This window comes from Coregonus clupeaformis, unplaced genomic scaffold (assembly GCF_020615455.1).
Source record: "Coregonus clupeaformis isolate EN_2021a unplaced genomic scaffold, ASM2061545v1 scaf0011, whole genome shotgun sequence".
NCBI classification, from domain to species: Eukaryota; Metazoa; Chordata; class Actinopteri; order Salmoniformes; family Salmonidae; genus Coregonus; species Coregonus clupeaformis.
Window position 1 is genome coordinate 89,678 of NW_025533466.1, and position 12,256 is coordinate 101,933.

At 43.5% G+C, this 12,256-nt stretch overlaps 1 protein-coding gene across 1 annotated transcript in view; it reads left to right on the forward strand.

Annotated features, from left to right (window-relative positions):
- Window positions 1-12,256, forward strand: part of ipo11 (importin 11) — a gene marked incomplete at its 5' end in the record, with an annotated part of 149,279 nt that overhangs the window by 85,622 nt on the left and 51,401 nt on the right. The window contains 3 exon segments of the mRNA XM_045212406.1: window positions 2,268-2,363; window positions 7,595-7,708; window positions 10,788-10,909. Of these exon segments, the coding sequence (XP_045068341.1) occupies window positions 2,268-2,363; window positions 7,595-7,708; window positions 10,788-10,909 (332 nt within the window).

Genomic DNA, 12,256 nt, shown 5'->3' on the forward strand with positions numbered 1-12,256 from the left:
TGTGTACAGAATCAAGCCTTTAGACGTTAATTATCCTTCATTATATTTATCAAATATGACTGGCGTTTAGCCTATATTTATGTAATTAAAGTCTCATTAAAGTTTGGCTACATTTTCTGGTGCCTCATGTCAGCATCGGTTTGGACTTGAGGTTGCTGCCAATATGCATATAACCTACAATTCTGATCTGAGTAATTGTATGATATTGTGATTTACTGTTTTTCTTTTTTTTACTTGTCCATTCTGACAACTGAAATTGATATTCTTCTTGTCAGACTTTTTTTGAGTTGTCCCAGACAAGAGGACAAGAGTTAATGTTGAGCCCTGGCTGAAATGTTCCATAAAGTTATTTTGTATCATCTTCTAACTGAGATTTAGTCATTGGCCATGGTGTCAAACGTTTGAAGTTGAAAGATCAAACGAAGTGAAATGTTGTAAACTATTAGAGGGAGAGGCTATCGGTATATAAAATTCTAAGAAGATGTTAAACTGTGGAGAGGTCAGGGGTTATGTCCTGATTATGTGTCTTTGATCATGGTGCTGTGGGCAGAAGGATGAGGAGAGGAGTCTTTAGATCTGATGCCCTGCTATTCATGTCCATAACACACACACACACACACACACACACACAACCACACACACACAAAACAAGCACATACTTACACACATACACTCACTCACATCATTTCTCCACTATCCTATGTTAGAATGCTATTCATTGACTACAGTTCAGCGTTCAACACCATAGTGCCCTCAAAGCTCATCACTAAGCTAAGGACCCTGTGACTAAACACCTCCCTCTGCAACTGGATCCTGGTTCTTCCTGACGGACACTTTTTTTATTTTCTTAAATCTGCATTGTTGGTTAAGGGCTTGTAAGTAAGCATTTCACTGTAAGGTCTACCTACACCTGTTGTATTCGGCGCAAGTGGCAAATAACATTTGATTTGATCTAGGGCTGGGAATTGCCAGGGACCTCACAATACAATATTATCACGATACTTGGATGCCGATTCGATGTGTATTGTGATTTTCACTGTTCTATGTATTACCATTCGATACACCGATTTTATTGCGATTTGATGTTCCAAACATATTGCTCACTACAGTGCCTTCAGAAAGTATTCGTACCCCTTATTCCACATTTTGTTGTTTTACAGCCTGAATTGAAAATGAATTAAATTGATGTTTTTTCTCACCCATCTACACACAAATGTATTGAAAATGAAATACAGATATCTCATTTAGTTAAGTTTTCACACCCCTGAGTCAATACCCCTGAGTCAATACAGGTTAGAATCACTTTTGACAGCGATAATAGTTGTGATTCTTTACTGGGTAAGAGTGGTACGTAATGTGTTGTATTGGATTTGCCCCAAACCTAACACTTTATATTCAGGATAAAAAGGTAATTGCTTTGCCAACATCTTTGCTGTTTTACTTTAGTGCTTTGTTGCAAACAGGATGCATGTTCTGGAATATTTTCATTCTGTACAGGCTTCCTTTTCACTCTGTCAATTAGGTAGTATTGTGGAGTAAATACAATGTTTATCCATCCTCAGATTTCTCCTATCACAGCCATTCAGTTCTGTAACTGTTTTAAAATCACCATTGGCCTCATGGTGAAATCCCTGAGCGGTTTCCTTCCTCTCCGGCAACTGAGTTAGGAAGGATGCCTGTATTTGTAGTGACTGGGTGTATTGCTACACCATCCAAAGTGTAATTAATAACTTCAGCATGCTCAAAAGGATATTCAATGTCTGCTTATTTTTTTTACCCATCTACCAATAGGTGCCCTTCTTTGGGAGTCATTGGTAAACCTCCCTGGTCTTTGTGGTTGAATCTGTGTTTGAAATTCACTGCTCGACTGAGGGGACCTTACAGATCATTGTATGTGTGGGGTACAGAGATGATGTAGTCATTCAAAAATAATGTTAAACACTATTATTGCACACAGTGAGTCCATGCAACTTATTATGTGACTTAAGCATATTTATTTATTTTTAATATACAGTCCCGTTCCGAACGGACCCGAGGACAACTAGACCCGTTCTGTATAGACCTTGTCAGAGCCACACCCGGTCTGATCCGAGTGAGGGAAGCAGCAGAAAAGTCATTTTTTAAAGTTACTTTATTAAATTGAGCTGATAAAGCATGAGAGGAGGGAGAGAGGGAGGTGCCGTTCTAGTAGGACAACGAGAGATCAACCAACCAAGCAGACTCGCGTTATTGTAGACTAATAGCTGTCTCTTTCGCTCTCTCTGTAGGTGGTAGAGGTAGCTCTAAAGGTTAGCCCCGTGTTAGGAGCCCACATGTTCCAGCCCCTGCTGCCTTCTGTCTTCAGAGGGACCGTGGATGGAGAGGTGAGCTACCTGTTAATGCTTTGTACCTGTTCTGGAGCTGGGCTTTGGTGCAACCAGGTGTAGCTAAATTCCCGTAGCTTTCCTTAAATTCACAGGTTTTCCAGAAATCCTTGTTGGAGGATTCCGGATTTCCTGCTTATTCCCTGCTAATTCCAGGAATCTTCCAACCAGGTTTTCTGGGGATTTGGAGAAAGTTACCGGTCTGTCTGTCTCTGTCTTGCTCTTTTTCTCTCTCCATTTGTCTTTTATGAGAGCTCAGCTTTAACTGACATGGCACCCTGCCAGAACTTTCCATAGGAAACTTTTAGTCTCACTCACTCACTCACTCACTCACTCACTCACTCTGTCTCTATCACTCACTCACTGTCTCTATAACTCACTCACTCTGTCTCTATCACTCACTCACTCACTCACTCACTCTGTCTCTATCACTCACTCACTCACTCACTCTGTCTCTATCACTCACTCACTGTCTCTATAACTCACTCACTCTGTCTCTATCACTCACTCACTCATTCATTCACTCACTCTGGGTTCTCTTTATGTCCTTCCCTGACTATAAGGACTGAATTGAATGACAGTAGAAGCCATTTAGCCTCTATAGGTCACTGTAAACTGAGTGTACAAAACATTAGTGGGGAAAAAAAGTATTTAGTCAGCCACCAATTGTGCAAGTTCTCCCACTTAAAAAGATGAGATAGGCCTGTAATTTTCATCATAGGTACACGTCAACTATGACAGACAAATTGAGAAAAATAATTCCAGAAAATCACGTTGGATTTTTTATGAATTTATTTGCAAATTATGGTGGAAAATAAGTATTTGGTCACCTACAAACAAGCAAGATTTCTGGCTCTCACAGACCTGTAACTTCTTCTTTAAGAGGCTCCTCTGCCCTCCGCTCGTTACCTGTATTAATGGCACCTGTTTGAACTTGTTATCAGTATAAAAGACACCTGTCCACAACCTCAAACAGTCACACTCCAACCTCCACTATGGCCAAGACCAAAGAGCTGTCAAAGGACACCAGAAACAAAATTGTAGACCTGCACCAGGCTGGGAAGACTGAATCTGCAATAGGTAAGCAGCTTGGTTTGAAGAAATCAACTGTGGGAGCAATTATTAGGAAATGGAAGACATACAAGACCACTGATAATCTCCCTCGATCTGGGGCTCCACGCAAGATCTCACCCCGTGGGGTCAAAATGAACACAAGAACGGTGAGCAAAAATCCCAGAACCACACGGGGGGACCTATTGAATGACCTGCAGAGAGCTGGGACCAAAGTAACAAAGCCTACCATCAGTAACACACTACGCTGCCAGGGACTCAAATCCTGCAGTGCTAGACGTGTCCCCCTGCTTAAGCCAGTACATGTCCAGGCCCGTCTGAAGTTTGCTAGAGTGCATTTGGATGATCCAGAAGAGGATTGGGAGAATGTCATATGGTCAGATGAAACCAAAATAGAACTTTTTGGTAAAAACTCAACTCGTCGTGTTTGGAGGACAAAGAATGCTGAGTTGCATCCAAAGAACACCATGCCTACTGTGAAGCATGGGGGTGGAAACATCATGCTTTGGGGCTGTTTTTCTGCAAAGGGACCAGGACGACTGATCCGTGTAAAGGAAAGAATGAATGGGGCCATGTATCGTGAGATTTTGAGTGAAAACCTCCTTCCATCAGCAAGAGCATTGAAGTTGAAACGTGGCTGGGTCTTTCAGCATGACAATGATCCCAAACACACCGCCCGGGCAATGAAGGAGTGGCTTCGTAAGAAGCATTTCAAGGTCCTGGAATGGCCTAGCCAGTCTCCAGATCTCAACCCCATAGAAAATCTTTGGAGGGAGTTGAAAGTTCGTGTTGCCCAGCGACAGCCCCAAAACATCACTGCTCTAGAGGAGATCTGCATGGAGGAATGGGCCAAAATACCAGCAACAGTGTGTGAAAACCTTGTGAAGACTTACAGAAAACGTTTGACCTGTGTCATTGCCAACAAAGGGTATATAACAAAGTATTGAGAAACTTTTGTTATTGACCAAATACTTATTTTCCACCATAATTTGCAAATAAATTCATAAAAAATCCTACAATGTGATTTTCTGGAATTTTTTTTCTCATTTTGTCTGTCATAGTTGACGTGTACCTATGATGAAAATTACAGGCCTCTCATCTTTTTAAGTGGGAGAACTTGCACAATTGGTGGCTGACTAAATACTTTTTTCCCCACTGTATGCTCTTTCCATGACAGACTGATCAGGTGAATTCAGGTGAAAGCTATAATCCCTCTTTGATGTCACTTGTTAAATCCACTTCAATCAGTGTAGATGAAGGGGAGGAGACATGCTAAAGAAGGATTTCTAAGCCTTGAGACATGGATTGTGTATGAATGTGTGCCATTCAGAGGCTGAATGGGCAAGACAAAAGATTTAAGTGCATTTGAACAGGGTATGTAGTAGGTGCCAGGCGCTCCAGTTTATGTCAAGGACGGCAACGCTACTGGGTTTTTCACGCGCAACAGTTTCCCGTGTGTATCAAGAATGGTCCGCCTCCCAAAGGACATCCAGCCAACTTGACACAACTACACTGCTCAAAAAAATTAAGGGAACACTAAAATAAAACATCCTAGATCTGAATGAATGAAATATTCTTATTAAATACTTTTTTCTTTACATAGTTGAATGTGCTGACAACAAAATCACACAAAAATGATCAATGGAAATCAAATGTATCAACCCATGGAGGTCTGGATTTGGAGTCACCCTCAAAATTAAAGTGGAAAACCACACTACAGGCTGATCCAACTTTGATGTAATGTCCTTAAAACAAGTCAAAATGAGGCTCAGTAGAGTGTGTGTGGCCGCCACGTGCCTGTATGACCTCCCTACAACGCCTGGGCATGCTCCTGATGAGGTGGCGGATGGTCTCCTGAGGGATCTCCTCCCAGACCTGGACTAAGGCATCCGCCAACTCCTGGACAGTCTGTGGTGCAATGTTGCGTTGGTGGATGGAGCGAGACATGATGTCCCAGATGTGCTCAATTGGATTCAGGTCTGAGGAACGGGCGGGCCAGTCCATAGCATCAATGCCTTCCTCTTGCAGGAACTGCTGACACACTCCAGCCACATGAGGTCTAGCATTGTCTTGCATTAGGTGGAACCCAGGGCCAACCGCACCAGCATATGGTCTCACAAGGGGTCTGAGGATCTCATCTCAGTACCTAATGGCAGTCAGGCTACCTCTGGCGAGCACATGGAGGGCTGTGCGGCCCCCCAAAGAAATGCCACCCCACACCATGACTGACCCACCGCCAAACCGGTCATGCTGGAGGATGTTGCAGGCAACGCAACAGAACGTTCTCCACGGCGTCTCCAGACTCTGTCACGTCTGTCACATGTGCTCAGTGTGAACCTGCTTTCATCTGTGAAGAGCACAGGGCGCCAGAGGCGAATTTGCCAATCTTGGTGTTCTCTGGCAAATGTCAAAAGTCCTGCACGGTGTTGGGCTGTAAGCACAACCCCCACCTGTGGACGTCGGGCCCTCATACCACCCTCATGGAGTCTGTTTCTGACCGTTTGAGCAGACACATGCACATTTGTGGCCTGCTGGAGGTCATTTTGCAGGGCTCTGGCAGTGCTCCTCCTGCTCCTCCTTGCACAAAGGTGGAGGTAGCAGTCCTGCTGCTGGGTTGTTGCCCTCCTACGGCCTCCTCCACGTCTCCTGATGTACTGGCCTGTCTCCTAGTAGCGCCTCCATGCTCTGGACACTACGCTGACAGACACAGCAAACCTTCTTGCCACAGCTCGCATTGATGTGCCATCCTGGATGAGCTGCACTACCTGAGCCACTTGTGTGGGTTGTAGACTCCGTCTCATGCTACCACTAGAGTGAAAGCACCGCCAGCATTCAAAAGTGACCAAAACATCAGCCAGGAAGCATAGGAACTGAGAAGTGGTCTGTGGTCACCACCTACAAAACCAGTCCTTTATTGGGGGTGTCTTGCTAATTGCCTATAATTTCCACCTGTTGTCTATTCCATTTGCACAACAGCATGTGAAATGTATTGTCAATCAGTGTTGTTTCCTAAGTGGACAGTTTAATTTCACAGAAGTGTGATTGACTTGGAGTTACATTGTGTTGTTTAAGTGTTCCCTTAATTATTTTGAGCAGTGTATGTAAGCGTTGACGTCAATATGTGCCAGCATCCCTGTGGAACGTTTTCGACACCTTGTAGAGTCCATGCCCCGACTAATTGAGGCTGTTCTGAGGGCAAAAGGAGGGTGCAACTCAATATTAGGAAGGTGTTCTTAATGTTTTGTACACTCAGTGTATGTTATTTTTTGGTTTAAAATAAAAAAATCCATTTCGGTCTGGTTTTTTCTTTGAGCTCAATGCACAGTGTCTCTAGAGATAAATCAGATCAAGCCCGAACTGTGCGAAGTATTAGGGAGTTGTAGTTTCCATCAGACAACATTCTACATAGTTTAGTGCAGAAAACGTAACTACAATGACCATAATCCATTGCGCGCCTTGTCCAGTCTTTATGTGGCAGACACTGAGAGGGAGAGAAGAACGCGTGATCGAGAGGGATAGAGATCAGAGGTTTCTCTACCTGAAAATACATGATCTAAGCGATTGATAGTTGATATTCAGCAGTCATAAAAGTATGTCTTATTTACTTTGAAGAACTACTAAAATAGTGATTTTGTCAGACAGCATAGGCAGCAGCTCTATAGAAATGAGATGATGACTTGGAATTAAATAATAGTCATCAAATTAAACAAAAGTGTTTACACAACAACTGAAATATTTTAAGTAAAGTAATATGAATAAATGATGGTTAATAAGGGATGAGCAGTAATGGGCTGTCACTACCATTATGGGACTTTTATTCATTGTTTTATTCTGTTTAACAGCATTGAACTCACAAAATGTATGATACATTTCTTGTTTAAAACAAATATCGAAACTGAAATCCGTGATTCTTTTTTAATAATCGAACCGAAAACAAACCAACCTCAAAAAGCACTAATCGCCCAGCGATTGTCAAACTCATGCAATTACCTTGACTTTTTTGTTCTGAAAGCGCCCAAGGTTTTATGCCTTCATCAGTTACCTTGGCATGTTATGCCATATACTGTATTTACCTGTTGACAGTAATACATACGTACATACTCTTCTCCACATCATCTTTTCAGCATTAACACTGTTCCTTCCTGTGTGTGTGTCTGCAGAGGTACCCGGTGGTGATGTCCACCTACCTGGGCATCATGGGAAGAGTCCTGCTGCAGAACGCTAGTTTCTTCTCCTCTCTCCTCACACAGATGGCCAGCGAGTACAACCAGGAGGTGAGACACCATGCCAACTAGTAGAGTGGTGGAACGGCAGCCGTATTGAATGTACCATATGGCCTGTAACTCTAACCAGGAGGTTACATCATTTAACCCCCCTCTCCCGTAATTTAACTTTGTTACCTCAGTAGTACTTAAAGCACAAACATATTTTCCCAAGATGCCTTTTTGTTTTTACATTTTTATTTCTATTTACCCTCTATTGTCTGTACAACTTTTCTTTAGCCACAGAGAATAAATTAGAAAGAAATTCTACTCCCCCCACAGCAGCCTAAATTATTAAATCACGTTCAGTCCACATTTCTTTCTACTTGTGTGTGTGTATATATATCTGTTGTGCTGATTTGTCTCTGAGCGCATCTATAATTTGGTCCCTGGTGGACATCGAGGTTGTCTAGTTTGGGTTTCCCTCCGAACTCCATCCCCATCTTCATCAGGGAAAGGGGTACCCAGAGGAAAGACAAACAGCCTAATGAGACCTAACTGTGTTTATCCCCTGGTCAGGAATCAATCGTCCAAACCATTATCTCCCAATCCATTAGCTTTTCATATTCTACTCAAACAAGCCCAGAAAGTTTGGCTGTAATCCCCTAACTAGTGAAATAAAGTTGCACGAAGACCCTGGGGGCATATACTGTTGGAAAACATAGACAAGGGGATTGCAAGGATAATTTTGAAGGTCGACATTTCAACTACAAGGCCTTTTACAAGTCGAGACTTGTGGACAAGCCTCAGTATCAACAATGAAAATATTCCCCTCAATCCCACTTTCTTAGTTTTTTGGATATAAATCCACAGAGCTGAAAGTATAGGCTCCATATAAAAATACAATCTGACCCTTATTCCTCCCTCACATATTGCTTCTCAGAGAGCCTCCTGGAACTCCCTTGTGCCTATCTTTGGGAACCAGTAGCAGGGTTTGGCGAACTGATCCCCTGATCAGAGTAGGCCAACAGGTCGTAGTGACTAACAGACCTGTGGATGTTTATACAGGTTTATGCTAGTAACCTGGGCTGCAACCTGTTTCTCCCTCTGCTTCTGCCTCTGCCGTCTCATCTGCTGTTTCTTAGCCAAACAAGAAGCTAAAACAATCAAGGTGTTGGCTCAAGTCAAAAGACTGGCACCTATACTAAATCTCGGTCCCTGCTGACTGGCTCCAAACTGGATAGCCTATGTACCCAACAGGGCCTGATCTGTACGTTGTGTTCCTGTGGTCTGGTCAGGGCCTTTTTCACCCCTGTGGTGACTTGAGCATTAGCAGAGCTAGTTAACCCACAGACATCTCAAAACACTTCGCATAGCAGACAAACATGCATATACAGTGCATTTGGAAAGTATTCAGACCCCTTGACCTTTTTCCACATTTTGTTACGTTACAGCCTTATTCTAAAATTGATTAAATAGTTTTTTCCCCTCATCAATCTACACACAATACCCCATAATGACAAAGCAAAAACAGGTTTTTAGAAATGTTTGCTAATAATAAAAACAAATTAAATATCACATTTACATAAGTATTCAGACCCTTCACTCAGTACTTTGTTGAAGCACCTTTGGCAGCGATTACAGCCTCGAGTCTTCTTTGGTATGACGCTACAAGCTTGGCACACCTGTATTTGTGGAGTTACTCCCATTCTTCTCTGCAGATCCTCTCAAGCTCTGTCAGGTTATTTTCAAGTCTCTCCAGAGATGTTAGATTGGGTTCAAGTCCGGGCTCTGGCTGGGCCACTCAAGGACATTCAGAGACTTGTCCCAAAGCCACTCCTGCGTTCTCTTGGCTGTGTGCTTAGGGTCGTTGTCCTGTTGGAAGGTGAACCTTCGCCCTAGTCTGAGGTCCTGAGCGCTCTGGAGCACGTTTTCATCAAGGATCTCTCTGTACTTTGCACCATTCATTTTTCCCTCGATCCTGACTAGTCTCCCAGTCCCTGCCGCTGAAAAACATCCCCACAGCATGATTCTGCCACCACCATGCTTCACCTTAGGGATGGTGCCAGGTTTCCTCCTGACGGGACGCTTGGCATTCAGGCCAAAGAATTCAATCTTGGTTTTATCAGACCAGAGAATGTTGTTTCACATGGTCTGAGAGTCCTTTAGGTGCCTTTTGGCAAACTCCAAGCGGGCTGTCATGTGCCTTTTACTGAGGAGTGGTTTCCTTCCATAAAGGCCTGATTGGTGGAGTGCTGCAGAGATGGTTGTCCTTCTGGAAGGTTCTCCCATCTCCACAGAGGAACTCTGGAGCTCTGTCAGAGTGACCATCGGGTTCTTGGTCACCTCCCTGACCACGGCCCTTCTCTCCCAATTGCTCAGTTTGGCCGGCCGGTCAGCTCTAGGAAGAGTCTTGGTGGTTCCAAACTTCTTCCATTTAAGAATTATGGAGGCCACTGTGTTCTTGGGACCTTCAATGCGGCATACATTTTTTGGTACCCTTCCATAGATCTGTGCCTCGACACAATCCTTTCGGAGCGCTATGGACAATTCCTTCGACCTCATGGCTTGGTTTTTGTTCTGACATGCACTGTCAACTCTTGGACCTTATATCGACAGGTGTGTGCCTTTTCTAAATGATGTCCAATCAATTGAATTTACCACAGGTGGACTCCAATCAAGTTGTAGAAACATCTCAAGGATGATCAATGGAAACAGGATTCACCTGAGCTCAATTTCGAGTCTCATAGAAATGGGTCTGAATACTTAAATAAGGTATTTCTAAGGACCTGTTTTCGCTTTGTCATTATGGGGTATTGTGTGTAGATTGATGAGGACATTTTTATTTATTTAATCCATTTTAATATAAGGCTGTAACGTAACAAAATGTGGAAAAAGTCAAGGGTTCTGAATACTTTCCGAATGCACTGCATACAGTAGGGTGTATCTCAGAAGCTCTACTCCTCTGTCAGTACTGATGTGACAGGATAGGTGAGAGCAATGTGGCGGAAGACTAACATCTGTTATGCTTTCACCTGTCCACTTATTTTCTGTGACTTTGAAAGACATGAGGGGAGGGGAGGCCACTTCAGATGATTGATATGCTTGAACCTTGTCCTCTCTCTCTCTCTCTCTCTCTCTCTCTCGTCAGATTGGCCAGTTGTTAGGGGGTGTGATAGAGATGTGGGTAGACCGCATGGACAACATCACACAGCCTGAGAGGAGGAAACTGTCGTCTCTGGCTCTGCTCTCCCTCTTACCGTCAGACAACAGGTGAGGACACACACCTAGCAATTTAGTTGGAGAGTTTCAGTTCTGTTTATTTCCATACCCTGACTCCCACTGGCAGACAAAAAAACACACTCAGTCTGACACACACACCAGGGTTTTTTCTGCATAGAAATGTCTTGGGCGGGCCGTCTGTCTTTTTTTGGGCCGCCTATGTCCAAACAGTAAAAAAAATGTATATATAAAAAAGTATTGCCCCTCCCCAAAAATATATAAATATATATGTATACAGTGAATTCGGAAAGTATTCATACCCCTTGACTTTTTCCACATTTTGTTACGTTACAGCCTTATTCTAAAATTTATTATATAAAAAATACTCCTCATCAATCTACACACAATACCCCATAATGACAAAGCGAAACAGGTTTTTAGAAATGTTTGCAAATGTATTAAAAATAAAGAACGGTAATACCTTATTTACATAAGTATCAGACCCTTTGCTATGAGACTCAAAATTGAGCTCAGGTGCATCCTGTTTCCATTGATCATCCTTGAGATGTTTCTACAACTTGATTTGTGTCCACCTGTGGTAAATTCAATTGATTGGACATGATTTGGAAAGGCACACACCTGTCTATATAAGGTCCCACAGTTGACAGTGCATGTCAGAGCAAAAACCAAGCCAAGAGGTCGAAGGAATTGTCCGTAGAGCTCCGAGACAGGATTGTGTTGAGGCACAGATCAGGGAAAGGGTACCAAAAAATGTCTGCAGCATTGAATGTCCCCCAGAAACGCAGTGGCCTCCATCATTCTTAAATGGAAGAAGTTTGGAACCACCAAGACTCTTCCTAGAACTGGCCGCCCGGCCAAACTGAGCAATCAGGAGAGAAGGGCCTTGGTCAGGGAGGTGACCAAGAACCCGATGGTCACTCTGACAGCTCTCCAGAGTTCCTCTGTGGAGATGGGAGAACCTTCCAGAAGGACAACCATCACTGCAGCACTCCACCAATCAGGCCTTTATGGTAGAGTGAAAAGGCACATGACCCTCTTGGAGTTTGCGAAAAGGCACCTAAAGGACTCTGACCATGAGGAACAACATTCTCTGATCTGATGAAACCAAGATTGAACTCTTTGGCCTGAATGCCAAGTGTCACGTCTGGAGGAAACCTGGCACTGTCCCTAGGTGAAGCATGGTGGTGGCAGCATCATGCTGTGTGGATGTTTTTCAGCGGCACTGGGAGACTAGTCAGGATTGAGGGAAAGATGAACGGAGCAAAGTACAGAGAGATCCTTGATGAAAACCTGCTCCCGAGTGCTCAGGACCTCAGAATTGGGCGAAGGTTCACCTTCCAACAGGACAACAACCCTAAGCACACAGCCAAGACAATG